Source organism: Heteronotia binoei, chromosome 4, assembly GCF_032191835.1.
Source record: "Heteronotia binoei isolate CCM8104 ecotype False Entrance Well chromosome 4, APGP_CSIRO_Hbin_v1, whole genome shotgun sequence".
NCBI classification, from domain to species: domain Eukaryota; kingdom Metazoa; phylum Chordata; class Lepidosauria; order Squamata; family Gekkonidae; genus Heteronotia; species Heteronotia binoei.
The window spans coordinates 157392520-157420450 of record NC_083226.1 but is presented as its reverse complement, the minus strand read 5'-3'; the positions used below and the strand labels follow the sequence as shown (position 1 = coordinate 157420450).

The 27931-nt window shown below is 43.1% G+C and overlaps 1 protein-coding gene across 2 annotated transcripts in view; it reads left to right on the top strand.

The window, feature by feature from the left end:
- RAI14 (retinoic acid induced 14) overlaps positions 1 to 27931 on the top strand; it is a 119836-nt gene that overhangs the window by 56347 nt on the left and 35558 nt on the right. For both annotated transcript variants that reach the window (XM_060236088.1, XM_060236089.1), the window contains exons 2-4: positions 3225 to 3355; positions 26244 to 26332; positions 27189 to 27253. In XM_060236088.1, coding sequence (XP_060092071.1) covers positions 3225 to 3355; positions 26244 to 26332; positions 27189 to 27253 — 285 coding nt within the window. The remainder of the gene's footprint in view (positions 1 to 3224; positions 3356 to 26243; positions 26333 to 27188; positions 27254 to 27931) is intronic.

The following is a 27931-nucleotide window of genomic DNA, read 5'->3' as shown; positions in this document are numbered from 1 at the left end:
TTTACATCACTGCCACACTCAGAGTTAACATTTTCATTGACGTTTTCACTATGTCCTCAAGATTGCTGGCATCTCTGGTTGGTCTGGGGTGTTAGGAAGGTTCTTTGTCCAAGACTTCAGAGATGGCTTCCAGCTGGAATGGTTAATATTGGATTAAATGAGCCAGAAGTCAGTATAAGGCTGTTTCATACTTGTTTGGACAAATCTAGATGATGCCCCTCCCAAACCCAGCTTGGCAGCTAATATTTTCTGAACAAGGATTGAAAAGTCAGCTGCATTGGTTCTTGGGCTTGCTAATTTCCTCCTATTCAATGTGAGCCCCAGCAGAGGACTGTCTGCTATGGAGGGCTAGTGATTAGGGGAAGAAGTCAGGCTGTGCTTGAACCACTGGGTTAGGGTACCTTGCTGTGTGGTTATTTTCCATCCAAACGTCAGGATTTAATTCTTAATCTAAGATGTTAGCTTGGCTATTCATTGATGCACAAGGTAACTCCCTATTGGGCTAAACTATGTCTACACTTTGCTCATTTGTTGCAAATGTTAGTATAGATATTTGTGATTTGTGAGCATGAAAGGCATTGGCTGTACCTGTTGTTTACAGCAAACCAAACTGGAATGAAGAATTTGCTACAGCTTTCTCCTTTCAGTGCAGTGACGTTTGAACTGTGTTCATCCCTTTATTTTCTCATGCAGCTCCATCTTATCTGTGTGCTTGTGTACATGCAGTTTGGTGTTGCACTGGTGTTGTGTGATAACCCCAATGATTACATCGGTGCTGGTAGCCACATTGCTCTGTTGATGTAGCAAAACAAACCCCCTTAACAGCTTACAAATATTTTGTGGCATGAAGTGATTTCCTAAGTAGAAAGTTGCATGTCCATGTGTGTATAGAGGAGGGAAAAGCAACTTACTAAGGGGGTCCAAAGACCAAATGATGTAACTGTGGTAATGGTGGTCAGCTTCATGGTAAAGCATTTATTTTGCACACAACTCAAAATTCAGTTCCTGATATCTCCATTGAAAAGAACAATGTAGTAGGTGGTGTGTTAGCCCCCTTATGGAGAAGAAGAATTGGATTTATACCCCACCTTTCACTTGGAGTCTCAGAGCAGTTTACAATCTCCTTTCCCTTCCCCTCTCCACAGCAGACACCCTGGGAGGTAGGTGGGGCTGAGAGAGCTCTGCCAGAAAATGCTCTTAAGTGGAACAGCTCTGCGAGAACTTGTCACTGATTCAAGGTCACGTAGCAGGTGCATGTGGAGGAGTGGGGAATCAAACCCGGTTCTCCCAGATAAGAGTCCATGCACTTGACTACTGCACCAAAATGGCTCTTCAAACTGGAGATCGTAGAGAGGGGAATAGACTGTACCGACCTTGATAGACCAATGGCCTATAACTATGCAGAGTGCAAACGAATACAAGACATAATTAGGGTGGGTATGGCCCGGTTGCAACTAGTAGTCCTTGGTGCTAAATTAGCATAGCCAGATAGAATACCTGCAGTGGGATAACTTCCAGAGGGATTGCCATATTAGTATTTTATTTTATTTTTAGCAGTAACTGGCTTGTGGCACCTTAGTAATAGTGGAAAGTGCCGTCAAGTCTCAGCCTTGCAGGATTTTCAAGGCAAGAGATATTCAGAGGTGGTTTGCCATTGCCTGCCTCTGCGTAACAACCTTGGTATTCTCCGGTGGTCTTCCATCCAAATACTAACCAGGACTGACCCGACTTAGTTTATGAGATCTTTGTTCTTTCTTTCTTTTTTTAAACAATAAATAACTTTTTGGAAGTTATTGGTCCCCCCCTCCTAGCTTTCATTCAAGACTGAATTATTCAGTAGAGCTTTCTGCACAGGAGATGTTCCCAATGCTTCGTTCATTGGTGAAAGCTGCAGCTGAGGTTCACAGTCCTCTGTGGCATTTGCATTTGGCTGGAGCCTCAGATATGACTAAGCCATCATAAAGACTGCTAAGAACCCTCCCCTGGGAGGGCACTCCATTCAACAAAGTGGGACTTCTGAGGGAGACCGGCTGAGAATTGCACCCAGAGGCACAAGTTTTTAATGGATGTTTAAGATGTTTTTAATTATTTTTAAGATTTTACTGTAAAAATTTACTTTTATGTGTTCTGTGTGTTTTAACTGTTGTTAGCTGCCCTGAGCCCAATAGGGGAGGGCGGGATATAAATATAATAAAATAAATAATAAAATAAATAAACTTTTATTAAAATTTCATATATAATTCAGATTATAAACATATAAAAGTATCATCATACAATATCAAGAACAAGAGAAGTAATAATATTTATTCAGAGTTAAACAAATTTCAAATGTGATCTTAAAGAGATATTAACCTACAATTGAAAGAAATTATTTCAGTGAGGGAAATCCCATTGTAAAGAGGTTATTTCTATATCCAAGCAAAGTAAATTATTACTTTAAAAACTGTGTGAATAAATTTAATAAAACTCCCAAAATAGTTTTAAAAGTTAATAATAATAATAATAATACAACTAATAAATCTTGCCCTTGGAGGCGAGAAATAAGGAATTTATGAGATCTGATGTAATTGGGCTTGCCTGAGCTTTCCAGATAATTGTGGGATACTTTAACACTATTTATTCTAGCACATGTAGAATCTGTTAAGCCTTGGTTCATACATTGTCTATTGACCCCTTATTGGGCTCCTGTCAAATTTTTTCTAAAGTCAAGAATGGCATGATGCCAAAGAACCTTTTATCACGTTGTTTCCTTTGTTAGCAGCAAGAGCAGCTACCTTTAAAAGCTGCCACTTGCTTAATTACCACTAAATAATAGTTCATGACCATCGTTAATGTCAATTTAATTCTTTCACAGCAGGAGTAAATTGATTTGTATTTGTAATTAGCACATTCACCAAAGACTTCAAATATACGTGGTTGCCTTAATAAAATTTATACTTTGAAAAAAATACTTGCGATAAGAGTTGATGGGGGCCAGTTGGTCAAAACTTTTTTTCCCTGGTTGGTCAAATATTCAATACTTACACGCTTTCTGTAAAGCAGTGGTTCCAGGTGTTATGTCCTCTAATGCACAAGGCAATAGTCAATGAAATGTAGCAAAAAAATAAAATCCATTGTAAATTATTCATCAACATCCTGGTAGTCTTCAGGAGTGGAAAGGGAATAGTGCAGCAGAGGAAGCCACTGGTGCTCTCTTTGATATTCTGTTTGTTTTTCTTCTGCAGGCCAATGAATGGAATAAGAATGATGACCGCCTCTTGCAAGCAGTGGAAAATGGCGATGCGGAGAAAGTGGCATCGTTGCTGGGTAAAAAGGGAGCCAGCGCCACCAAACTCGACAGTGAGGGCAAGACGGCGTAAGTTTCTGATCTGAAAGAGCTAATGAAGTCTCGTAATTTGCTTTTGGGACTGCTGCCAGAAGTGACTACAACATTGATTGGCTTCTTCGCACATGCTTGTATTTCTGCCATCCACTTTCATCACTGTGAGACTGTGTGACTTGTTCTTTGTCAAAAGCCACTTTACAATAAGCTCAGGGTTTAGTGCTTTAAATTGTTGGGTAACTCAAACTCAGGTTACAGGTAGGGCACGCTGTGCCTCAATCCATTTGCAAGCATACTTTTTACATTATTTGAAAGTGTGCCTTGGATCCATCTCCTGTCTTGCATCAGGTAGAGATGCATTCAGGTTTTCCATACAAGTCAAGAACTTCCTTCAAACAGCCATGTAGAGCCTGCTTCAAGATGTGTTTTGAAAAGGCTTGTTTTTCTTCTGTGGCAAGTGAACACCAAGGGCTTGCTGCTTCAGGGTACCCTTGTGGCTTGGAGAAGGTGTTTAGAGGGACCATATTTCTTTTAAATGCCTCTCCCCTCCATTGGAAACAGTGGAGGATGGGGGCACCTTCTTCTGGGTCTCGTAGAATTGGACCTCCTGGTTCAATCTTTTTGAAACTTGGGATTTTTTAAAGGAGATGCATCAGCAATTATGCTGCAGATTTTGTGCCTCTATCTCAAAAACAGCCCATTCCCTTGAACCCCAGATACCCCTGGCTCAATTTATAGCCTATGGGGATCATATATGAACATATGAAGCCGCCCTGAGCCTGCCTTGGTGGGGGAGGGCGGGATACAAAAATAAATTTATTATTATTATTATAAGCTGCCTTATACTGAATCAGACCCTTGGTCCATCAAAGTCAGTATTGTCTACTCAGACTGGCAGCGGCTCTCCAGGGTCTCAAGCTGAGGTTTTTCACGCCTATTTGCCGGGACCTTTTTTTTAGTGGAGATGCCAGTGATTGAACCTGGGACCTTCTGCTTACCGAGCAGATGCTCTACCACTGAGCCACCATCCCTCCCCTAATTGACTATAATGGCCCTCATTATAGTTCACCTGGAAGTTATTCAAAGGGAAATCGGTCCTTTTAAATGCCAACTATCTGGCAGCAGAGTGATAAAGCTGCAGTACTGCAGTCTGATCTCTCTGCTCATGACCTGAGTTCAATCCTGGTGGAAGCTGGGTTCAAGTAGCCGGCTCAAGTAGCCGACTCAGCCTTCCATCCTTCCAAGGTCAGTAAAATGAGTACCCAGCTTGCTGCGGGTGAAGTGTAGATGACTGGGGAAGGCAGTGGCAAACCACCCTGTAAAAAGTTTGCCAAGAAAGTGTTGTGATCCGACATCACCCCAGAGGCAGAAATGACTAGTGCTTGCACAGGGGACTACAAAGGCAGAAATGACTAGTGCTTGCACAGGGGACTACCTTTACCTTTATCTGGCAGCCATTTTTGGATAGCCATATCAGCAGCCCACTTGGTAACCATCTGAGAAAATACCCAATAAAAACCAATAAGGTATTTATCAAGTCTTTTTTTCAGCTTGGTTTATACCAAGTGCACATTCTCAGCCATAATCTTTAGGCTGTTCTTTATAGCTTCATGCTTTCTGCTGTCTCATTCTGTTTTGTTGTCCCTATTCTTTCAGTTCAGAGGAGGATTTTTTTTTTTAAAAAAATGCTAGTGTTGACTCACAGTGACCCAAAATGTCATGCCAGATATTCAGATTGCTACTTGAGCTTCCCACACCTTGACAGAGCATTAAATAACTTTTATTTCAAGGGGAGAACTGGAGTGGGCATCTAGGATTACAGAAACATATTTAACATTTTAAGTTCCCATGTCTGCAATTGCTTTTTAGTGATGAAGAAAAACTCACAGAAAAGAATCATAAGCATAGGCTGGGATTTCTGAGTTTAGAAAAGAGATGACTTAGAGCGGACACAATAAAGAGAGCTGTCCAAGAGATGTTTTTCTCCCTCTCCCAAAATTCTAGAACTCGAGGGCCTCCGGTGAAGCTAATGGGCAGTAGATTCAAGACTGACAAAACAAAATAACACACCAAATGATTAAAATGTGGAATTTGCTGCCAGAAGATGTAGTGATTGCCACAACAATAAACAGTTTTAAAAGAGGATTAGATTGATTCATGGAGAATAGGTCGGTGGCTACTGGCCACAGGGGAACCTCCATATTCAGTCAGTCTCTGAATCCAGAACCAGAAAGCAACATCAGGGGAAGGTCTTGGCCTCTATGGGCTGTTGTTGGCTGTCCAGAGGAACTGGTTAGCCATTGTGTGAAACAGGATGCTGGGCTAGATAGACATTGGACTGATCCAACAGGGATCATACACACACCCTCAATTTTGAGGTTGCTAAAGGAACATATACCAAGCTGGTACCACTTGTGCCAAAATGATGTCAGATTCAGTAATGGTCTATATTTGCAACTTCAGAATGTGGCTGTAAGGTACCATTTTTAGTGATCCCCTGATATCCTTTTAAAGAGGCCTTCCTTGCAGGCAAAAAGCATCAGGGGAAAAGGTGACTTTGCCATGTCCCTGTTCTGGCTATCTGCTTGTGATAAGCTTTTTTCTGCATAGCAGAACATTTAGTGGTACTCCGTATTCTGGAGTAGCTATGATTGTTGTTCTACTTCACCAGCTACGTCCTCTGTATGTGACTTTAGCCTTAGTCACTGATATCGCTGGCTTTCTTCTTTTGGGAAAATTGTGACTTCCTTGAAAGAAGGTCCTTATGAATAGCCCTATTAACTGGGGTACTGGGCTTAGTTTCTCTCGGGCTCACAGTCCCTATATCTAGGGTATTAGGATGCCCCAGTGTGAGCCCAAGAGTGAATCATCCTGAGCCGCCCTGAGCCTGCTTCGGTGGGGAGGGTGGGATATAAGTACAAAGAATAAATAAATAAATCCTGCACAGCGGCATTAGTTATCTCACTGTTTATCTGCAGACTTCCTTAGAGCCTGTGCAGTCTTATTTTATGATGCAGCAACGGAGGAGTGATTTATTGATCCCATAACTGACTCCCTTCCTGGTTGCTCCTGTTTACAGAAATAGACTGGAGGTGACACACTAACCAAAAGAGAGCCACAGATTACATTATGTAACTTTATTGACTTGCAGGGTCAAATATTCTGGGTATGAAAATACAAGATAGCCGCTTTTCCTAAGAGCTTTTCCTGATGGTAAAAGAAATGGGTTGTATGATTTGCAGTGCAGCCATTCTAAGCTAGCCTTTTGCTCTCCCCAGTAAATACACTGTACTGGGAAGTAGCATCCTACTTGCTTCCTGTAGAATGTATTCAGCCAGGCAGGAGTCATGCCCAATGTGTGTAATATTTATCAGGCTGAGATGAAGATATTGAAGATATTGGCTATCACATACAAAGCCCTTCATGGTCTTGGACACTCATTTCTGTGAGACTGTCTCTCTGCCTAGGCACTGCCACAATGGTTTCGTCCATCAGAGCCAGTTTGGTGTAGTGGTTAAGTGTGCAGACTCTTATCTGGGAGAACTGGGTTTGATTCCCCACTCCTCCACTTACAGCTGCTGGAATGGCCTTGGGTCAGCCATAGCTCTCGCAGAGCTTGTCGTTGAAAGGGCAGCTGCTGTTAGAGCTCCCTCAGCCCCACCTACCTCACAGGGTGTCTGTTTGGGGGGAGAGAAGGCAAAGAAGATTGTAAGCCACTCTGAGATTCAAAGTGAAGGGCGGAGTATAAATCCAGTATCATCTTCATCTTTGGCAAGTGACCACCTGCAAACGCACAAAATCAGCAACCTCCCATGTGCATGCCTTCTCTGTTGTGGCCCTTACCTTGTGGAATGGGCTGCCTGAGGAGGTCAGGAAGGATCCCACTCTTCTGGCTTTCTGCCGACTATGCAAAACTGAATCATTCCAGAGGGCTTTTCTACACAGGCAATAGAGTTGCACTGTACTAAATGATTCACAAAATTCCTTGGATAAATTGTGAGGGACTATGGCCCCCACTGTGTCCAGCTTGCTAAAACTAGGATCCTGTTATGTAATTTTTGCATCATTCACTATGCTTCAGTTCTGATCTTTAGTTTTCTGGTTGGTGCCACAATCCTAATCCTATTGTATTGTTTATTGCATGTCCTATCTTGTAGATTTATATCAACTCACTCTGTGCAATCCACCTTGAGTCTCAGTGAGAAAGATGGGTTATAAATGATGTAAATAAATAAAACACGTGAATTGTCTCCATTTGTTACTATTTGGCTTGAAGCTACCATGTTCAGAAAAATCAGGCTAGGAACTGTATTAAAAATAGCCATGGCAGTAGTCCTTGGCCCAGTTAATGTGACTAGGGTGGTAGGATCCCATCCTGTACTGCAGGGGTGGGGGGTGGGCAACGGTAGCTTTCCAGGTGCTTTTTTTGCCTACAACTCCCATCAGCCCCAGCCATTGGCCATGCTGGCTGGGGCTGATGGGAGTTGTAGGCAAAAAAAACATCTGGAGAGCTACCGTTGGCCACCCCTGCTGTACTGTAACATCTGAGTGATGGAACTACATGGGGCATGACTTTCCCACTTGTGGTTTTGTTAACTGGAGGCACAACCACTAGAAAGTGGCAGCAGTACTTTCCTGGCAGGATACAACCAGGCCCCTGAATCCAAGTTCAGGGAGCTGTTGTGTCTGCTGAGAGTGACTCAGAATAAAGCTTTCCCCTTCTCAGCAACCCACAGTGAGGTAATTTTAATTGTCAGTTGCACATGGGACTGAATCATTTCTGAATACTTTGGCCTGTCCCTAGTAGTTATGGTTTTCCAAGCAAATTATGATAGTTGCCTGAAGAGTTTTGGCTTCATATGAATTAGAATCCCACTTTTTAATGTCAGCGAAAGGGTGGCTTCAGGTGAGGTTAGAAGATGTGGTAATTATGGTTAAACGCAGGAAAGGTGCGGGAGTTGCTCCCTTCCCTATGTGACATGATTGATGTGTTTTAAGACAATGGGTGCGGAAGAGATAATTTTGTTTTCCCATCCTTTGTGTTTTGTGGGTGTGGCTGGGCATGAGATCCAAGGGGGAATAAGAGAAATGGGAACCTCCTCAGAAGCTGAGAGGTTACTTTGACTGGGTAATAGGGTGAGCTTGAAAGCTTGGGCACGTGGGTAAGGGCATATGTACGTTTGCGGGTGGGGGGCTTGAAACTGAATTTGAAACCAGTTGAGCCTTCATACTTCTGGTACTTCAGCATCCCAGACTAGTGTTTCATTTACTCTTCATTTTTCACAAAAACAAAAAGTAGTCTAGCTAACTTTCCCCCTACAGCCTCACTTCAGGTAGCTACCAGCTGTTCCCTGCATATTTATACTGTAGTCCAGGGGTGACCAAACCATGCCTTGGGAGCCACATGTGACTCTTTCACACATATTGTGTGGCTCTCAAAGTCCCCACCACCCTGTTGGGGGGCTTGGAGAAGGCATTTCTCTCTTTAAATCACTTCTCCAAGCCACCAGCAGCTTGGAGAATGCATTTAAAGTTAAAGTTGCTTTCTTTTGGCCTCCACTTCCTTCCTTCCTTCCTTCCTTCCTTCCTTCCTTCCTTCCTTCCTTCCTTCCTTCCTTCCTTCCTTCCTTCCTTCCTTCCTTCCTTCCTTCCTTCCTTCCTTCCTTCCTTCCTTCCTTCCTTCCTTCCTTCCTTCCTTCCTTCCTTCCTTCCTTCCTTGTCTTGCAGATCTCAAACATCTGACATTTATTCTATGTGGCTCTTACATTAAGCAAGTTTGGCCACTCCTGCTGTAGCCACTAAAGAAACAGATTAATAGTTCAGATGGGATAAGCGTTATGTTTAGACCCATCCTGAGTCTTCTGCAGTGGGGGACTCCTCCCAGTGACTTGTTTCAGGACCAACCAAGTTCAGTTTATAAAGCCAGTGACTTACATTCCAATCTTATTCTAACTACTTGTTTCTCGTGTGTATGTAAATAGCTGTTCAGTAGTTCTCTCTACCGTGGACTGCCAAAAAAGACAAATCGGTGGGTTCTAGATCAACTCAAGCCTGACCTCTCCCTAGAATCTGACTAAACTGAAGCTTTGTTCACATTATAAGAAGAGAAGAGTCACTGGAAAAGGCAATCTAAGATAAGTGGAAGGCAGCAGGAAAAGAGGAAGACTCAACGTGAGATGAATCCAAGCGGGCAGCCGTGTTGGTCTGAAGCAGTTGAACAAAGCAGGAGTCAAGTTGCACCTTTAAGACCAACCAATTTTTATTTAGAACGTAAGCTTTCGTGTGCTCTTAAGCACACTTCATCAGACGAGGAATCCAGCACAGTGAGCAAAGCCATACATAGCTGGTAGGCAGTGGCCCATAATGCAACATGGTACAGATTTAAGAACCAATTACAGTGAAGTAAAATTATCTGGTAGGCAGTGGTTTAGAATGTAAAATGGTACAATGACAGAATAGTAAAATTAACAAATTGAGCAAACCTTTGATCTGAGTGGTATGATCAAAGGTTTGCTTAGTTTGTTAATTTTACTATTCTGCCATTGTACCATTTTACATTCTAAACCACTGCCTACCAGATAATTTTACTTCACTGTCATTGGTTCTTAAATCTGTACCATGTTGCATTATGGGCCACTGCCTACCAGCTATGTATGGCTTTGCTCACCTATGCATGGCTTTGCTCACTGTGCTGGATTCCTCGTCTGATGAAGTGTGCTTAAGAGCACACGAAAGCTTACATTCGAAATAAAAATTGGTTGGTCTTAAAGGTGCACTTGACTCCTGCTTTGTTCAATCAATGTGAGATGGATTGGCTCAATCAAGGAAATCAGGGCACTCAGTTTGCAAGACCTGAGCAAGGCTGTCAGTGATAGGATGTTTTGGAGGTCATTCATTCATAGGGCCACCATACGTCAGAAGCGACTTGATGGCTCTTCTCACATGCATAAGCAATTAAAGGCAAAATTTGATTGGGACATCCACAAAAAATGGCAATGTTGGTTTTGTTGTGTTGTGAGCCTGTTTGGTGCAGTGGTTAAGTGCACGGACTCTTATCTGGGATAACCAGGTTTGATTTCCCACTCCTCCACATGCAGCTGCTGTAATGACCTTGGGTTAGCCATAGCTCTCACAGAGCTGTCCTTAAAAGGGCAGCTTCTGGGAGAGCTCTCTCAGCCCTCCCCACCTCACAGGGTGTCTGTTGTGGGGGAAGATGGTAAAGGAGATTGTAAACTGCCCTGAGATTCAGAGTGAAGAGTGGGGTATAAATCCAATATCATCTTCTTCCTCCTCTCTCTTCTGAGTACAGCTGACTAGTTTGGCATTGCAAGGCTAGTGAGAATGATATTCTCTACGAAGAACATTTTCTACTGCCAAGCAATTTCCATGCAATAGTAAATAGGGCTGGGGTGGGGGGGTGGGATAAACAAGATTCAACAGATGTCTTGTGCCCTACAAAATGGTTTATGTTTCCTGCACTTGAAAATGCAAAAGAAAGAAAAAGAAACTAAAATTGAAACAGGCCGCTACTTCTAACAAAAAAAGACCATGTGTTCTCTAATGCCAGCTTTTGATATTTGTGGGAAAATGGAGGTACTTACCAGAGCAGAGCTAAAAATTGAATCCAGTTTCTTACAAGAGTTCAGCTCCCCGACATACTTATTCATGTAACATTTTGTTGCCAGCTGCAAGGAAGACAAGCAGCTAAACTTCTGTTCTTTTTCTTTTCCTTCAAGGACACTGATGATAAAAATAGATGTGTGTGGGTGAGCTAGTAGTGCTTGCAAAATTCTCCTTACCTTCTTTTGGGAATCAGAGAATAGACCAGGGATCCCCAGTGTGTTGCCGATGGGTACCATGGAGTCCACTAACCCCTTTCCTGGCACCCGCTGGGGAATAGGTGGGGCCAGGGGTTGAATTCTAGCAGGAGCTCCTTTGTATTTTAGGCCACACTCCCCTGATGTAGCCAGTCCTCCAAGAGCTTACAAGGCTCTTTTTTGTAAGCTCTTGGAGGATTGGCTACATCAATGGGGTATGACCTAATATGCAAAGGAGCTCCTGCTAGAATTCCACCCTTGGGTGGGGCTTTCCCCCTTAGGACTTCAGATTGGCTGTGCAGATTAAAAGGCATCCTGTGCAACACAGCTTCTGCCTGAAATGTTGTCAAATTAGAGTTATACATAACCTCAATCCCTAACATTTTAAGGTTGTCTTCCCCTCCTGTGGCAGCTGTTTTGGGATTGTGCCCACTGCCCTTTGTCAGAATTCCAAAGGTGCCCACGGGCTCAAAAAGGTTGGGGACTCCTGGGATAGACATCTGCATGTTTTTGGACAGGCTGTTGTGGTAGCAGTTGGCTCACATCTTCTAGATTTCTGGAGTGCACAGATGACCTGGGGAAAGGAGTCTCCCAAGGAGCTTTGTAGCACTTGGAAGCAACTTGAATCTATGCTGCAGCTTCTGAATGTCTCTCCAAAGACTGGTACAGAACTGCCACCTCTTAGGAACATAAGAAGACAAGCTGGAACAGACCATGGTCCATCTAGTCCAGCATTCTGTCTCACACCGTGGCTAGCCATGAAGATAGTTTCAGAGGGTAGCCATGTTGGTGTGCAGAAAACAGCTAGATTTTAGTACCTTAGATAGCCCAATCTCATCACATCTCAGAAGTTAAGCAAGGTCAAACCTGGTCAGTATTTTGATGAAAGATCCTCAAGCAACACCAGGGTTGCAATTCAGAGGCAGGAAATGGCAAACCACCTCAGTTGATCTCTTGCCTTGAAAACCCTGCAGGCTTGCCATAAATTGGCTGTAACTTAAAAACACCTCATACAAGCACACACACACACAATCTCTCAAGAATTTATGTCCCCAAAATCGTGTTGGCCTCTAAGGTGTTATTGAACTTTAATCTAGTGGCTAGCAAGTTACTCTGAAGGGCCAATGTTAAGGAAAGGCCTTCCCCTGATGTTGCTTCCTGACGCTAGTATTCAGAGGTTTACTGCCTCTCAACATGGATGTTCCCTTTAGTCACTATGACTAGTAGCCACTGATATCCCTGTCCTCCATGAAGCTGTCTCCATAAATCTCTCTGTAAGACCACCAAGTAACTATGCAGTTTGCTAAAATCACCTCTGTAGGCCAGGCATTTGAGTGGGTGGTAACTCCAAGCTGTTCTGGATAAACTTGCTGACTTCACGACCTGTTTCGGTCCTGCTTTGGCCATAGACAGTGATCTTCAATTGCGCTTTCACTGGAAACATGAAAAGGAGAGAGTGTCTCTTGTTCAGCTGGCCCTTTTCTGCATACCATCAGCCATTGTGTACTTCTGGATTATTTGGCTGGGATGTTTATTCGGGTATCACATTCAGTGGTTCCTTTAATACCTGACTAAATCAAAAGAGTTTCCGGCTCAACATTAGGAAGAACTTCCTGACCGTTAGAGCAATTCCTCGGTGGAACAGGCTTCCTCGGGAGGTGGTGGGCTCTCCTTCCTTGGAGGTTTTTAAACAGAGGCTAGATGGCCATCTGACAGCAATGAAGATCCTGTGAATTTGGGGTTTGTGGGTTTCTTGCATTGTGCAGGGGGTTGAACTAGATGACCCTGGAGGTCCCTTCCAACTCTATGATTCTATGACTAATTGTTTCCATAAGTCAGGGCCAGAAGAATTTTGTGCTGCATCATGGTAGTTAAATTCTGAATTGTTGTCTGAACACAGCTGTGGTATGGATGAGGGGCAATAAACAGAGGCTCAATCCAGATTACTGAGACACTGATCATTTTAGTGCTGATTGTAGCCAGCCTACTTTGGATGGTGATGTACTTCTCTCCTGAAGGAGCAGGTTGGGAATTTACAAAGCTCTTAAATCTAGATCTAGTGTTTTATTAATTTAGACCATTTATACCCACCTTTCTTCCTGAGACTCAGAGTAGATTATAGCTAAGAGCAGTGCAGTAAGAACAATTTAATGTATAAAGTAAAGGTTTCCCTCCCAAATTGCTAGAGCATCCAGGAAAACCATAGAGTTTTCCCGGAAGCTCCTAGAGCGGCCAGCACACTAAGTCACCAGTGCGATGACATTACTTGCGAGTGATGTCGGGAGGGGATCCCCTCACTGGCCCAATGTGGGCCGGTAGGTTGAGGACTTCCTGAGCTGGAGAACCTCCACCTGGCCCAAGAGCTTGGCAGCCCTGGTTGAAGGACATCTCAGTTCCTTCATGTTCTTGCCTTCAAAAAAAAGCTGGTGAGTGACAGGCCTTGGCTTTGGAATGTCCTCCATAGGCATCTGACACCATCTTTGAACATATTTTGGAACTAGATAAAGGTTGAATTTTTTTTAAATTTCAGCTGGCTTTTATGTAGTTCGGATACATGCTTTTCCTGTTGAATAGTAATTTTTTGGTCCTCTCTGTTTTTAAAATGCTGCTATGGTTGGTTATTTTTAGTTGATTCTAGTTTATGGGATTGTTTCATTTGTGTTTTTGTTGTTGTTGGTTTGTGAATCACCTTGTGTACTGTGCAGCATATAAATATCTGAACTAAATATGAACCTAGCAATCACATTTGTGAACCCGTGCCAAAGATGTCTGAGTCTTTATATCACTTTTCTGGTGACATTTGCAATGGTTTAATCTCACTGAATCCAAGACCTAAACCATGAAAGGTTGTTGCTTGCATGATCTTCTCCACCCTCCATCCTTTTTATTTCAAGCTCAGTCTATTTGATGGGCAACCTCAGGATATGAGGGCCATAAATACATAATGTTGGTTAAATAGTACCTGGTATCAGGCAATACCTGGTAGCTGCGTTGTTTTAAGCTGCACATAGAGAAGAGAGTTGGCTTTGTCTATATTGACAAGTTTATGTTAGAACAGGGGTGTTGAATACATTTTAAATGAGAGTCAGATCTGACATAAATGAGACCTTGTTGGGCCAGGCCATGCATGTCAGAAAATGTAATGCCAGGTAGCAGATATATAATCTTTACAAAGGACACAAGCACAAAGATTTAAAAAAAAACAACAACTTAAAACATGCTTAAAAGATTAGCATTCTTGCAATATTTTTTTTCTTTAACAATCTCTGATAATTGACAGCTCTTGCTCTGAATGGAAAAAACAGAGGCTTTGCTCTGTATGCTCCTGTGCAATTGATCAAGTCTGGCAAATCAAGCTGTGATACAAAAGGCAGCAGGCAACAGCCGGTTGCTTGGGGGCCTGATAGCAGCCTTCCAGGGACCTGATTCGGCCCCTGGGCCACATGTTTGACACCCCTGAATTCATGCTTTCTTATCTTGATTTCAGAATACTTATAATCCTGCCTTTCTGTTGAACAAAGTCAGTCTTGGAGGCAACTAAAACTGAATAAATGGAAAAACAAAATCCATTGATGAAATCAGAAAAAAACATAGGAACCCAGCAACATACAAACAAAACAGCAGTGACCAAAATTTAAATGACTGTAAAATAATCCAGGTGACTTAACTGTCCTCACTCAAAGGGCACACAACACCTCAAATCAAAGGAGTATGTGTGTGTGTGTGTGTTTTAATAGACTGCCTCTGTAATGCAGTTTTGGGATTTGTACTCTCTCCTGTACAAAAGAGCCCCGTGGCACAGAGTGGTAAAGCTGCAGTACTGCAGTCTGAGCCCTCTGCGCACAACCTGAGTTTGATCCCAGTGGAAGCTGGTTCAGGTAGCTGGCTCCAGGCTGATTCAGCCTTCCATCCTTCTGAGGTCAGTAAAATGAGTACCCAGCTTGCTGAGGCGAAAGAGTAGATGACTGGGGAAGGCAATGGCAAACCACCCTGTAAAGTCTGCCGTGAAAATGTTGTGAAAGCAACGTCACCCCAGAGTTGAAAACGACTGTTGCTTGCACAGAGGTCTACCTTTACTCTCTCCTGTACAGTGAAATCCATGTAAGAATTGGCAAGCCGGTTACATGCTCTTTGTAAGAGTGGAAAATTAAACAAACTCCTCACTCATTGTACTTGTTTTCTTTTTGGAAGAAACAGTGAATAGTAAGAGTGTGTGTGTGGGAAATAATAAGATGCAATCTGTGTTTTGTTCATACTTTTAATATATTATATTCATAGCCCATCCAGAAATGATCAGAATGAAGCTGCTTTGTCCCTAAGATGTGTTCATGAGACCACACTTCAGAACATCGGAGCAGTCTTGCCAAATCAGGCCAATGTCCAGCTCCCCACAGTGACCTAAGAGAGGTCCCTGCAAAACCCACAACCAGAGAATGGAGGCCATAGTTCTCTCCTGCCTTCCTCCTGTGCCAGCCACTCATATTCAGTAGCACATTGCTTCTGAATAAGGAGATTTCATTGGGACTCCATGGTTAATAGCCATCGACATCTTGAAACTTCATGAGTTTGTCTAATCTTGTTCCTTAACTCACTAGATCAGGGGGCATCACTTCATCCTGTAGCTGTGAGTTCCACAAATTAAGTACTGTATAAAGAAGTGCTTCTGTTTCCACCGCACACACACACAAGCGGCCCGAATTTAGAGCTGATCAATTTCACTGGGAGCTGATTAGTTTCATTGGGTGGCCACAGATTCTGCTTTGATGTATAATCTTATAAATAGCTCTTCTTTACCCTCGCCATTCTTTTCTAATGATGATGATGACGACGACGATATTGGATTTATATCCTGCCCTCGGCTCCGAATCTCAAAGCAGCTCACAATCTCCTTTATCTCCCCCCCCCCGCCCCCAAACAGACACCTTGTGAGGTGAGTGGGGCTGGAGAGGGCTCTCACAGCAGCTGCCCTTTCAAGGACAACCTCTGCCAGAGCTATGGCTGACCCAAGGCCATGCCAGCAAGTGCAAGTGGAAGAGAGGGGAATCAAACCCGGTTCTCCCAGATAAGAGTCCACACACTTAACCACTACACCAAACTGGCTCTCATAAGTAGAGCTCTCCAATTTCTTGGCTGTTTTGTTCACAATAAGCAAATGACTGGCTACACTGTCTTGCTTCATGCACTGATTGGAGCAGCCGACGTGCATAATGCATACTTTGCCAGAGTGTGTGCTGTGGAGTGCACTGGGGAGGAGTTTTCTTGTGGTGCCCTTTGCCCATGCCTGCTGTGGGGGCAAACTGGAGAACAAAACTATTCATTTCCGGCCCTCCTACCTTTTCTGAATGACCTTTTCCAACCAGGGTTTTAAAGATGCTGTCCTGACTCCTAACCTAACTAAAAGGTCTAGTCACGCAATAGCACCATCTACTGGATATTCTGACAAATGCCACTTCAGATCTGCCTTGGAAACCAATAGCCCAGAATGCCAAGAAACCTGACCTGGATAACTCAAGTGAGCCTGATTTTGTCAAATCGCAAAAGCTAAACAGGGTCAGTCCTGCTTAGTATTTGGAGGGGAGAACACCAAGGAAGTCCAGGGTTGCTACTCAGAGGCAGGCAACTGTGAGCAACCTCTGAACGTCTCTTGCCTTGAAAACCCCAGTGGGTCACCATAAATTGACTGTAATTTGATGGCATTTTTCACCACCACCAAAGTCCCTGAACAAGCAGTAGAATGGGGAGAAAGAAACTGCTGCTTTAAAAAAAATGAGATTGGTAATTAAATTCATATGCTGCAAGTTACTGAACAGGACGTAGCAAACAGGCAGTGATACTAGTCTGCAAATCTTGTCTCCCAGGCACCTAAGCAAAGGAGGTGTTAGCTCTCAGGAGCTGAGAAAATATGGTGGTTTAGAGTGTCGGACTAAAATGTGTGTGTGTTAGGACTGCCATCCTCCAGGTGGTCACAACAAAAAGAAAAAGAAATGCAATTTTAACTTGTTGTGAATAATAAGTATCAAAATACAAAACGAATATTATCAGTACATATCACCAAGTTAAAACCTCAGAAGTTACTCAGTGGTCCTACTGCCCTTATGTGGCTGAAAGCCACTAAATTACGTTCAGTCCAGTAATAAAAGTAGGTGGTCCAACAGAGAACCAGCCCACTTTTCCAGCCGTTTCGGATCTCAAATCCTTCTTACAGGCACCATTCTTATGAGTGTTTTGTACAGTTTTCCAGGTCCAGTAGTGCCAAAAGAATTCCTAGCTTTCTCTGATTAGCACGCATAATAGCGGGAACTCCATAGTAAGTACTATCCTTATCAGCAATGCTGGCTGTATATGGAGGAGTGGGGAAAGAAACCCGGTTCTTCAGATTGCTGCTGCTCTTAACCACTACACCAAACTGGCTTTCCCTCCCCAAACCCCACCCTTCTCAGGCTCCACCCTCAGAATTTCCAGGTATTTCCCAACCCAGAGTCTGTCCAGGTTCAAATCCATGAAGCATTCTGAGGGGCCTTTGACTTAACCTAAACAGGCTGGTTATGGGGATAAAATAGAGAAGAGAGAATTATATCTGCAGTCCTGAGCAGTTTGAAAGAAGGGTAGTGTGAAAATGTGATATACTACAATTTAAAATCTCTCTTCATCCTGATATATTATTTTATTTATATCCCACCTTTTACCCCAATGGGAACCCAAAGTCACTTCTATCATTTCATCCTCACAACAACCCTGTGAGGCAGGTGAGGCTGAGACAGGGTCTGGCCCAAAATCATCCAGTGAACTTTCATGGTACAAGTGGGGATTCGAACCTGGGTCTTCCAGTTACTAATCTGACACTTCAACCACTATACCTCGTTGGCCCACATACATGACTATTGTCTTAAAGCTGTCAGTTCTTAGCTATTAAGTGTCTTTTGCTTGCACAGAAATATTTTTTAAAGAAAAATTATCAGACATTTAATCTATTTGCACTGAAAATCCCTGACCTAATCAAGAGTATGTTTAAATGGAACCTAGAAAAACACGCCCTGGCTTTTCACTCTTTGACTTGCGTTACTGCATCTGAAGCCTTTTAAGATATTAGAGGTGGTTGTTGAACCTCCCCCCACCCCTTTCTTTATTAGTAATGTCTGCTTCTATTTCTCAGTGTCTGCCAACCAGCTCTCATGAGTGCCTCTGCATGAAATATGAATTTTCCAAGCTCGGTCTAAGTGGTTTCTCACACTTCTGTTGGATCCACGGAGGGACAAAACCGCTGTGTGTTTATACTGATGTGCTTATTCCAGCGACTTGAGGCAGACTTTGTATTCAATATTTTACTGGTGCCGCTGGGCGAAGCTAACTAGGAATACACAAACCTAGTTAGTACTTGGGCTCTTTGGCGCGTGTGCTTCTGCCATCAGTTTTGCAGCTCAGTTCAAGAGGCAAAATGTAAGATGAGAAGAGTAATGAGAGCTTCCTAAATTGTTTGAAAACACTGTCATTCAGCACATATATAATGTGTGTGTGTATGTTACTCCTCTGATATATGGAAAGACTTAGGATGATTGGTAACAAATCAGTGGAATTATGGCATCTATTCTATAATAATATTTACAATATCCCTCTCCTTGTAGTACTTTACTTCAGTTATAATAAGCAGGGTTAATCTGCAAACTAGTAATAAAGCTCTGCTCAGAATGAACCTGTTGTATCTCTTAGTTTTATTAGGATGGAGCTGGCAATTTTTGCTTTTGCCCCACCCTTCCAAACTCTTTTATAGCTTTCAGTTTTTTACTTTGATCTGTCCGAATGTGCAGGCAGTATCTTGCTATCTTCCTACACCTTTCCCCCCTTCTACCCTAACCTACCTGCAATTAAAATACCAAGGGTGAATTTTATTTATTTATTTACCCTGCCTTTCTCCCCAGTACAGACCCGGAAGGAGCGTAACATCCTTCTACTCTCTTCTTTTTTATTCTCACATCAACCTCTGTGCAGTAGGCTAAACTGATATTGTTAACTACCAGCCCGAAGTCACCTAGCAATCCTCAAACCTGGATCTCCCAGATTTTAGTCTGACATGTAACTGCCACTTGCTAGAAATTGATATTTGTGAATGCGAATTCATACAACCATTTACATTGTTCAGGGCTTTTTTGTAGCAGGAATTCTTTTGCATATGAGGCCACACCCCCTGATGTAGCCAATCCTCCAAGAGCTTGCAGGTCTCTTATTACAGGGCCTACTGTAAGCTCCAGGAGGATTGGCTATATCAGGGGTGTGTGGCTTAATATGCAAAGGAGTTCCCGCTACACAAAAGCCCTGATTTATTGTTTGACTCTCAAGCAAATGTGCTAATAGTCTCCAGTTATGTGAAGTATTGTTTTTGAATCACATTTCTTTCTCTGTGGTTGCTCATTCACATTTGGGGTATTGTATCTGCTAAAATGACTGGCAGCATTACTTAGTTGTGAACTGTACCGCAATTAGATTGTGGTTATGGCTTTGTTCAAGCAGAAACCACTGGATGCTAGGAGCTCTCTGGAAGAAGGGTGGGGAAGAGCAACTCTCCCCCCCAACCCCCCCCCTCTACTTAAACCCCATGGAGACATAAAAGAAACTCTGCTCCAAGGGTACCTAGCATGGTGCCCACCATCACTTTTCCTGGCATCCACCAAGTGTTTTTAGAAAGTAGGTGGGGCTTTTGCCCAGCAGGTCTTCTGATTGCTTGCTGGAGATTAGAGTGGTTGTGCAGATTTTTAAGAACATTTTGTCAGCAACTGCTACTATAGTGTGAGGATCTTCACTGTATCACAGAAGGTAAAATGTGGCAGCCATGGTGGCTGGCTGGCTATGCCTCCTGCAGCAGCTGTTTGGTGGCAACCATTTTTGGTTGCACCCACCACATTGTCAGATGCTCATCTGCTCAAAAAGGCTACCCCATTGGAGCAGAAGCTGTTACCCCTGTAGTCGAAGGTGTCATAACTTTGTAATCGAACAGTCAAAAATGTAATTTAGAAAAAAACATAAAGGCCTCAGAGTGACTAGATGAACTACTCATCCTTTGCCATGTTTTGTTGCCTCTACTGCTGTATCTTGGTAGATTATTGGAGGCAGGGCTTTTTTTTATAGTAGGAACTTTGCATATTAGGCTACACCCCCGAGGTAGCCAATTCTCCCAAGAGTTTACAGGACTCTTCTTACAGGGCCTACTGTAACCTCTTGAAAGTATCGGGGGGGGGGGGGGTGTAGCCTAATATGCAAAGGAGTTCCTGCTACATAAAAAGCCCTGATTGGAGGGTTCTCTAATAACTTGACTATAGGAGAGGCCACTGCAGAGCAGTATCCTGATTTCCACAATCTCTCTTTTTTGTGTAAAAGGTATTTGTCTCTTGAGAAGGCGTAAATTTGTCTCCCTGAGCCGCCTTGATGGGGAGGGTGGGTTATAAATCGAATAAAATGAAATGAAAAAATGAAATAAATCACTGAGCCATTGGCAAGCCGTCCTGCTTCTCTTAAAGTCAGGGATTGCACATAAACTCCAGGAAAAGGAGGGGGGGGACAGAAATAGTTTGCGCTCTCTCAATATAAGCCTCTAGATAAGGGCGCAAGAGTTCAGAGTGTACTCTAAACAATGCCATTGAAAAGAAGAAAAACTAGTTCTGCAGCCAGAATGAAATGGACACAGTGATTGCGGCTTTTAATGCGATCAGAAGCGAATGTTGTACTTGGATGTTCCTGTTAAGGGCTTTTCAGGCATTCAGTCCAATCCTACGCATGTTAACTCCAGAAGTAAGTCCCTTTTTATTCAGTGGGCTTTAACTCCCGCTTAAGCATATCATAATGTAATACAGTTGTCATTTGCTGTAATTCAGAGTACCAATTGCTAGTGGTCCACATTAGGTGAGGAGCAGAATTTCGAATGATTACTGGTGGTTTAGAGAGGTGCAACTGGATCAGTCCAGGCAAGAGAGCTACAACTGCACCCCAGCAGAGCCCTCTATGCCATGCTAAGACCAAATGACATGTTGGGCATCCCTTGGTGATGGTGGTAATTGCCAACAAGGCACAGCTGACTTATGGTGACCCTGTAAGTTTTTCAAGGCAAGGGATGTTCAGGGGTGATTTGCCTTGCCTGCCTTTGCATAGCAACCCTAGTCTTCCTGTTTGGTGTAATGGTTAAGTGAGGGACTCTTATCTGGGAGAACTGGGTTTGATTCCCCACTCCTCCACTTGCAGCCGCTGGATAGCCTTGGCTCAGCCATAGGCCTCTATAGCAGCGCCAACCTCACGGCCTCACTGGATCTCTTTAACTCAGTCTCTTCGGGGTATTTTATTTTTGTATTATCTGATGGAAATAGAATTTACTTCATAGGGGACCACAGCAGCTTTGTTTGTTCTTCCCAAAAATATAGGCTCTCGAGAACTTTAACTCAAACCACAGATTTATTATAACACAAAGTCTTTAACTTGGGGATAAGGGAGATATTTACACAGGCTAACACGTTGCTCAGTTTTTCAGGCTTTACAATAACTTCTTCCTTCTTGAGTCTCTCAGTTTCAGTTCACAGTTCCTATAATACACACTCTCCACCTCTAGCAAAGGTCTGGCCTCTTGGGAATGATGTGCCAAGTCTCACCCCTCGACTAGAGCCTCTGCTCCTAGCTCTTCTGGTGTCTCAGACCCACATCCGCTCCCTCAACCACCTCACTAGATCTCCAGAGGTGTATACAGGTGTCTGTGACCGTTCAGGTCTTGACTGACTCACACACACAGCCCTCTTGGCTGGTTTTGTCGAGCTTGCAGCCTCTGGAAGTCTTTCCCGCTACTGTCTCAAGCTCCTTCACAGAATCAGCTGCCCTCTCAGCCTCGGTCAGGCACGAACTGACCCACTCAGTCTCTGTCAGGCCCCAACTCTGACAGACTTCTCTGACAGGCACCAACTCTGTCAGACACCAACTGACTGAATGACTGTCTCAGCAGATTCTGTCACTCAACCACTTTCCTCCCTGAGAGCTCCGAGCACTTTGCCCCCACCCTCAGGTCACCTGACGCAGGCCCTGTGCGTCTTCAGTTTCTGGTTAACCCCTAGCTTTCCGTCACAGCCTCTCACAAAACTGTCCTTGAAAGGGCAGCTTCTGGGAGAGTTCTCTCAGCCCCACCTACCTCACAGGGTAGGTCTGTTGTGGGGGAGGAAGATAAAGGAGATTGTAAGCCACTCTGAGACACTGAGATTCAGAGTGGAGGGTGGGGTATAAATCCAATATCTTCTCCTTCATGGTGGTCTTCCATCCAAGTACTAACCAGGGTTGACCCTGCCTAGCTTCTGAGATCTGACAAGATTGGTGCTACCCTGGGCCATTTGGATCAGGACTGTGTATTCTTTGTGTGTGTGTGAGAGAGAAAAAGAGAGAGAGACAGAAGTGCTGTCAAATCACTGATTTGTGTCAACCCTATGAATTAACGTCCTCCAAAATATCCTGTCTAACATTCTTGCTCAGGTCTTGCAGTCTGAGGGCTGTGGCTTCCTTGACTGAGTCAGTCCATCTCATGTTGGGTCTTCTTTTATCCTTCTGCCTTCAGCTTTTCCTAGCCAAGTGTCTTTTCCAGCAGCTCCTTGTCTTCTTATAATGTGGCCAATACCATAAGAACATAAGAGAAGCCATGTTGGATCAGGACAATGACCCATCCAGTCCAACATTCTCTGTCACACAGTGGCCAAAACCCCCCCAGGTGCCATCAAGAGGTCCATCAGTGGGGCCAGGACACCAGAAGCCCTCACCCCGTTGCCCTTCCCAAGCACCAAGAATACAGAGCATCACTTGCCCCAGACAGAGAGTTCCAACAATACACTGTGGCTAATAGCCACTGATGGACCTCTGCTCCATATGCTTATCCAATCCCCTCTTGAAGCTGTCTATGCTTGTAGCTGCCACCACCTCTTGTGGTAGTGAATTCCGTATGTTAATCACCCTTTGGGTGAAGACGTACTTCCTTTGGGTGAAGAAGTACTTCCTTTTACCTTCAGTTTAGTACTTCCTTGGGAACATCTATATATATATATATATTTTTTTTTTATTCGGGATTTATATCCCGCCCTTCCCACGAATGGCTCAGGGCGGCTTCCAACATTTAATCAAACATAAAATTTAACCAGTTCGAGTATAAAACAATTAAATATTTAAACAATTAAAACCTTAAAAACAGAGTAATTCAGTTTCTTGTAAACAGATGGCTGGCCAGTTACAACATGTTGTTATCCTTGCTAAAGGATAGGCTAGGTATAGGCTAGCCGGAAGAGGGTCGTCTTACAGGCCTTGCGGAATTGCGTCAAGTCCCGCAAGGCCCTCACCTCTTCCGGCAGCTGATTCCACCATACGGGAGCCATAACGGAGAAAGCCCTTTCCCTGGTGGCTTTCAGACGAGCTTCTTTTGGCCCAGGGATTGTGAGGAGATTTTGTGTTCCTGACCTCAGTGCTCTCTGGGGAACATGTGGGGAGAGACGGTCCTTCAGGTAGGCAGGTCCCAGGCCATATAGGGCTTTAAAGGTAATATCACTTGTTAAGTACTGGTTAGGTACTGTTTCTGTACTGAAGTGCTAAAACAATTATATGGGTGTATTAACTATGCTAGAAATAAATCCCTTTGGTTAAGAATACTGTAAAAAATTATCTCCCTCTGCAGGGAAGAAACAGCAAGCAAATGATTAATGTATAGACTGCTCAATAGCATCATCATGTTCCCCTGTATTGATAACACTGTTAAAAATTGGTTTTCAACATTAGATAACAAATGCTTTTAAAATACTTTTATAAAAAAAATTGTTACAGTTTTTATTATATTGAAGAACCAGGGGCGTTTGGATTTTGCTTGTAATTCTGTCTCTGACCCCAGCAGAAAGAGTAGTTGTATAACTCAGTGCTGCTGATGTCACAGGTATTGTTCAGTAGGTGTTCAGGATGCTGGGGCAGCTACATTCTGAATGGCAATCCCCAGGGCTTTCTTTTGAGCAGGAACGCACAGGAACACAGTTCCGGCCGGTTTGGTGTCAGGGGGTCTGGCTTAATATGCAAATGAGTTCCTGCTGGGCTTCTATCAAAAAGCCCTGTGCAAGACAATGGTGATGTTGGGGTGTGGCCTAATATGCAAACAAATTCCTGCTGGGCTTTTTCTACCTAAAAAAAGCCCTGGCAATCCCTAGAACAATAGAGGTGATGCTAATTCCTGTACATCCAAAGAGTAATTTGTTGCACTGCAAACTGTTCAAAGATGAGTGTGTTCTGTCCTCTGCTATGTCCCCCTTCTCCAGGGACACTGGCATTGTTGACAGATGCCACAATTCCCCTAGATAGCAACCTTATCAGTATTGAAGGCCATTCTGTGTAATTTGTGTGCTTTCTGCTTTTTCTGTCTGTCACTAAATGAAAATTAAACCATTACACTGAAGTGTGTTACATTTGGCGCAGGTTTTTTTATGCAAACAAAGAGATTAGCCATAAAGTTTAATGCTGTTGTCTGAGCCAAGTTGTTGCTCTGGAAGTGTTTTAATTATTGCAAATACAGTTGAAGTACAAACTTCCCAGAAGTGTGGTCCATATGTTTGTACCTCTGAAGTATCGTGTTCTTTGTTTTTGTAAACATCTTTTGAGTTAATGGATTTCATTTTGTTTTAATGTTTACATTGCACTATCTCCTAAGTTAGGAACCGGATTCCGTACAGTGTGGTCTGTTCTTTGCCAAACCACGTTGAAGGGTTTAGGAAATATTTCTTGGAAACAAAATATTTATAAATTTGGCTCACTGGAGCCTTGATCAACAAGCTTTAGTTCTTAGTTACATATAAATATATTTGTCATCCAAAGGTCCATTATTTCAATGGCTTCTAATGTATTTTGTTAGGTCACTTGCCTTTTTTAACACTTACAGCTATTTAAAGCATGTCGTGTTTATTTTATATGGTGACTATCTCATGTCCTCACTGCGTTTCCCTGTCAGTAATGGGGGTGAAGAAATATAAAACATGTTGGCATCTGAATGCAGGAAGGATTCTGCGTGTTATGGGGAAAGGAAGGCATTTGATGCAGGCACACCATTTTCGTAAGCATCCCTGTGTATCATAGCTTCTTGCTCAGCTTGTATCCCTAATGTACCTGTCTGTTTTCAAGTCAGAAAGTGCTACAGAGAATTGTTTTTATTCTTTTTGAACTGTACATGTCTCCTTTGGAGTACTTGCTTTCTGTACTTTGGAGTACTTGCTTTCTGTGAATTTAGGGGGAGGTGTTTGTGAGTTTCCTGCATTGTGCAGGGGGTTGGACTAGATGACCCTAGAGGTACCTTCCAACTCTATTATTCTATGATTCCTCCTCAGGGTAGAACCAGTTTTTCTGTCTATGTACTTGCTGTGTTTCAGTAAAAGGTTGTTCTCATGTGCAGGTGCACCTAATTCTGCAGAGGAGTTTATGAAAATTGCCCTTTAGTATGAACATAAAAGGGGCAGCCTAAAAAATCCATTAAAAGGCCCTCAGGTTAGAAGCAACCATAAAACCCCATTGTTTAAAAGTTTGAGTAAAAAGAGATGTTTTGATCTTTTTCCTACATAAGACAAAACTAAGGTGGCTACCAGGTGAGCCTCAAGAGGAAAGGTGTTCCAAAGGTAAAGTTTTACCACTGAAAACACAGAGACTGTTTTCCCACTAGCCTTATACCGCTCTCACGCTCCTCTTCTCAGCAGGGCTTCTGTTGGATTTCACACTATCTGCCCCGAAGCTGCAACTTGCTTCGCCTTTTTCGCGCGGCAAACAGAAACCAGTTTTTAGAGGATCTTGTTTGTTGCGCGAAAGAGGCGAAGCTAGTTGCAGCCCTGGGGCAGATAGTGTGAAATCCGATGGAAGCCCTGCAGAGAAGAGGAGAGTGAGAGTGGCATAAGGCTAGTGGGAAATCGATCCGAGTCTTTAGTCTTTACTTTTGCTGGCAGGGGGCACAGAGAGTGTGGCATGGGAAGCAGATTGTGACTGGCAGGCTGGACAATACAGGAGGAGGCGTAAGGCAGCAATTCCTGCTCAGTTGGAAATCTACACCTGCCAATAAACCTGATGAGTCAATTTCTCTCTTTCAGTTTCCACCTGGCTGCCACAAAAGGTCACGGAGAATGTCTTCGGGTTATGATAACTCACGGTGTGGATTTAACAGCACAGGATGGAGCAGGTACTCAGATTGTCTTTTTCTTTTCTTACGTTCCTGTTTGGCCTTTTTCATGTTCTACATTATTCTGGTTTCTGTGTGTGTGTGTATATATCTCCTCGCTTCTTTGCTATCTTGTGAAGCCCACCTTATTTCAAGTTAGATAATTAATCTGTTTTCCCTGGTGCTGGTTCTGATTAGCAGTGGCTGTCTAGTATCTCAGGCTGTGGAGGTGGTAGAAGCTGAACCCACACACAGCCTGTTTTCTACCGTAATGCTGTGTATAGTGTTTATTGGTAGCCAAAATGCACCTGGTGATCTCAGTGACTGAATGCTGGCATATAAAACTGTCTTGCTGTGTCAGCCCCAAACAGCTAAAGCTTGAGTTAATCCTGAACTTCAACAAAGTTCAAAATAAATCTCCCACGCTGTCCAGTTTCTTGGTAATGATTGTGGTGAAAAGTGCTGTCGTCACAGCTAATTGATGACAGCCTCATAGGGTTTTCAAGGCAAGAGACTATCAGAGGTGGTTTGCTACTGCCCGCCTCTGCATCGTCACCCTGGTATTCCTTGGAGGTCTCCCATCCAAATACTAGCCAGGGTTGATCCTGCTTAGCTTCTGAGATCAGGGTAGCCTGGGCTATCCAGGTCAAGCCAATTTGTTGGAGCTGTGCTTCATTTTTTTTTTAAGAAAGTGGAAAGTAGTTGCCTACACCTTATTGATAAGTATGCTTATCAAAGGACAAAGCAAATCTCTTCAACTTTAGAGGTGCCGATTTTCTCTGAGAGCACTGTACAATGCTTCTGTGAAGCATAATTCTGCTTACATAGTGCATTTTGTAATTAAAAAAATATCTGAAATGGTTTCGTATTTATTTAGGGCACAGCGCTTTACATCTTGCTGCCAAGAACAGCCACTCTGACTGCGTTAAGAGACTCCTCCAGGTGAAGTATACCTTTTGTTTCCCTTTTTTTATCACTTCCGTTCCTCCAGTGTTTGCTAGCATTCTTTGTAAGCTCTCCTTCTAAAGGACTACTTGATCCTTCTCAACTCTTCAGTGGAATCCTTAAATTAATATTTAGTGATTTCCTTTGTGGCCAGGAAAATGAGAATATCTTTTAAACCGTAGCCCTTTTCAAACTGCCTTTGTATTCCATTTTAGTAACTGGTTGTTAATGGATTTTTCTGTCATTTCAGACAGACCCATTTTAGTAACCAGCTGCTAGTGGAATTTATTTAACTTTTTATACAAAGTTGAGCCACTTTTAAAGAACATTGTTCTCTTCTGTTTTCTTCCCCTTTATTGTGCTTCAGAATTGCTGTGATGTCCTGTTTAAAATGTCCATAGCATTTCCTACAATACTGCTCCCCCCGCTTTGCATCACATGATCTTTCTTGATTTTTTTTTTAACATTTTAAGTTAAGCACTATAGTGCTAAACCAATGTAAGACTTCAGTGTTATAGCAGCACAATTGAGATGCATTGACACCATTGACTCAGTGGTGCTGTTTTAGCACTGAAGTACTATAGTGGTTTAACACTATAGCGCTCAACTTAGAATGTTTAAAAAAAAAAAGACCAAGGAAAATCGCATGGCAAAAAGGTGGGAGGAGGCGGCACT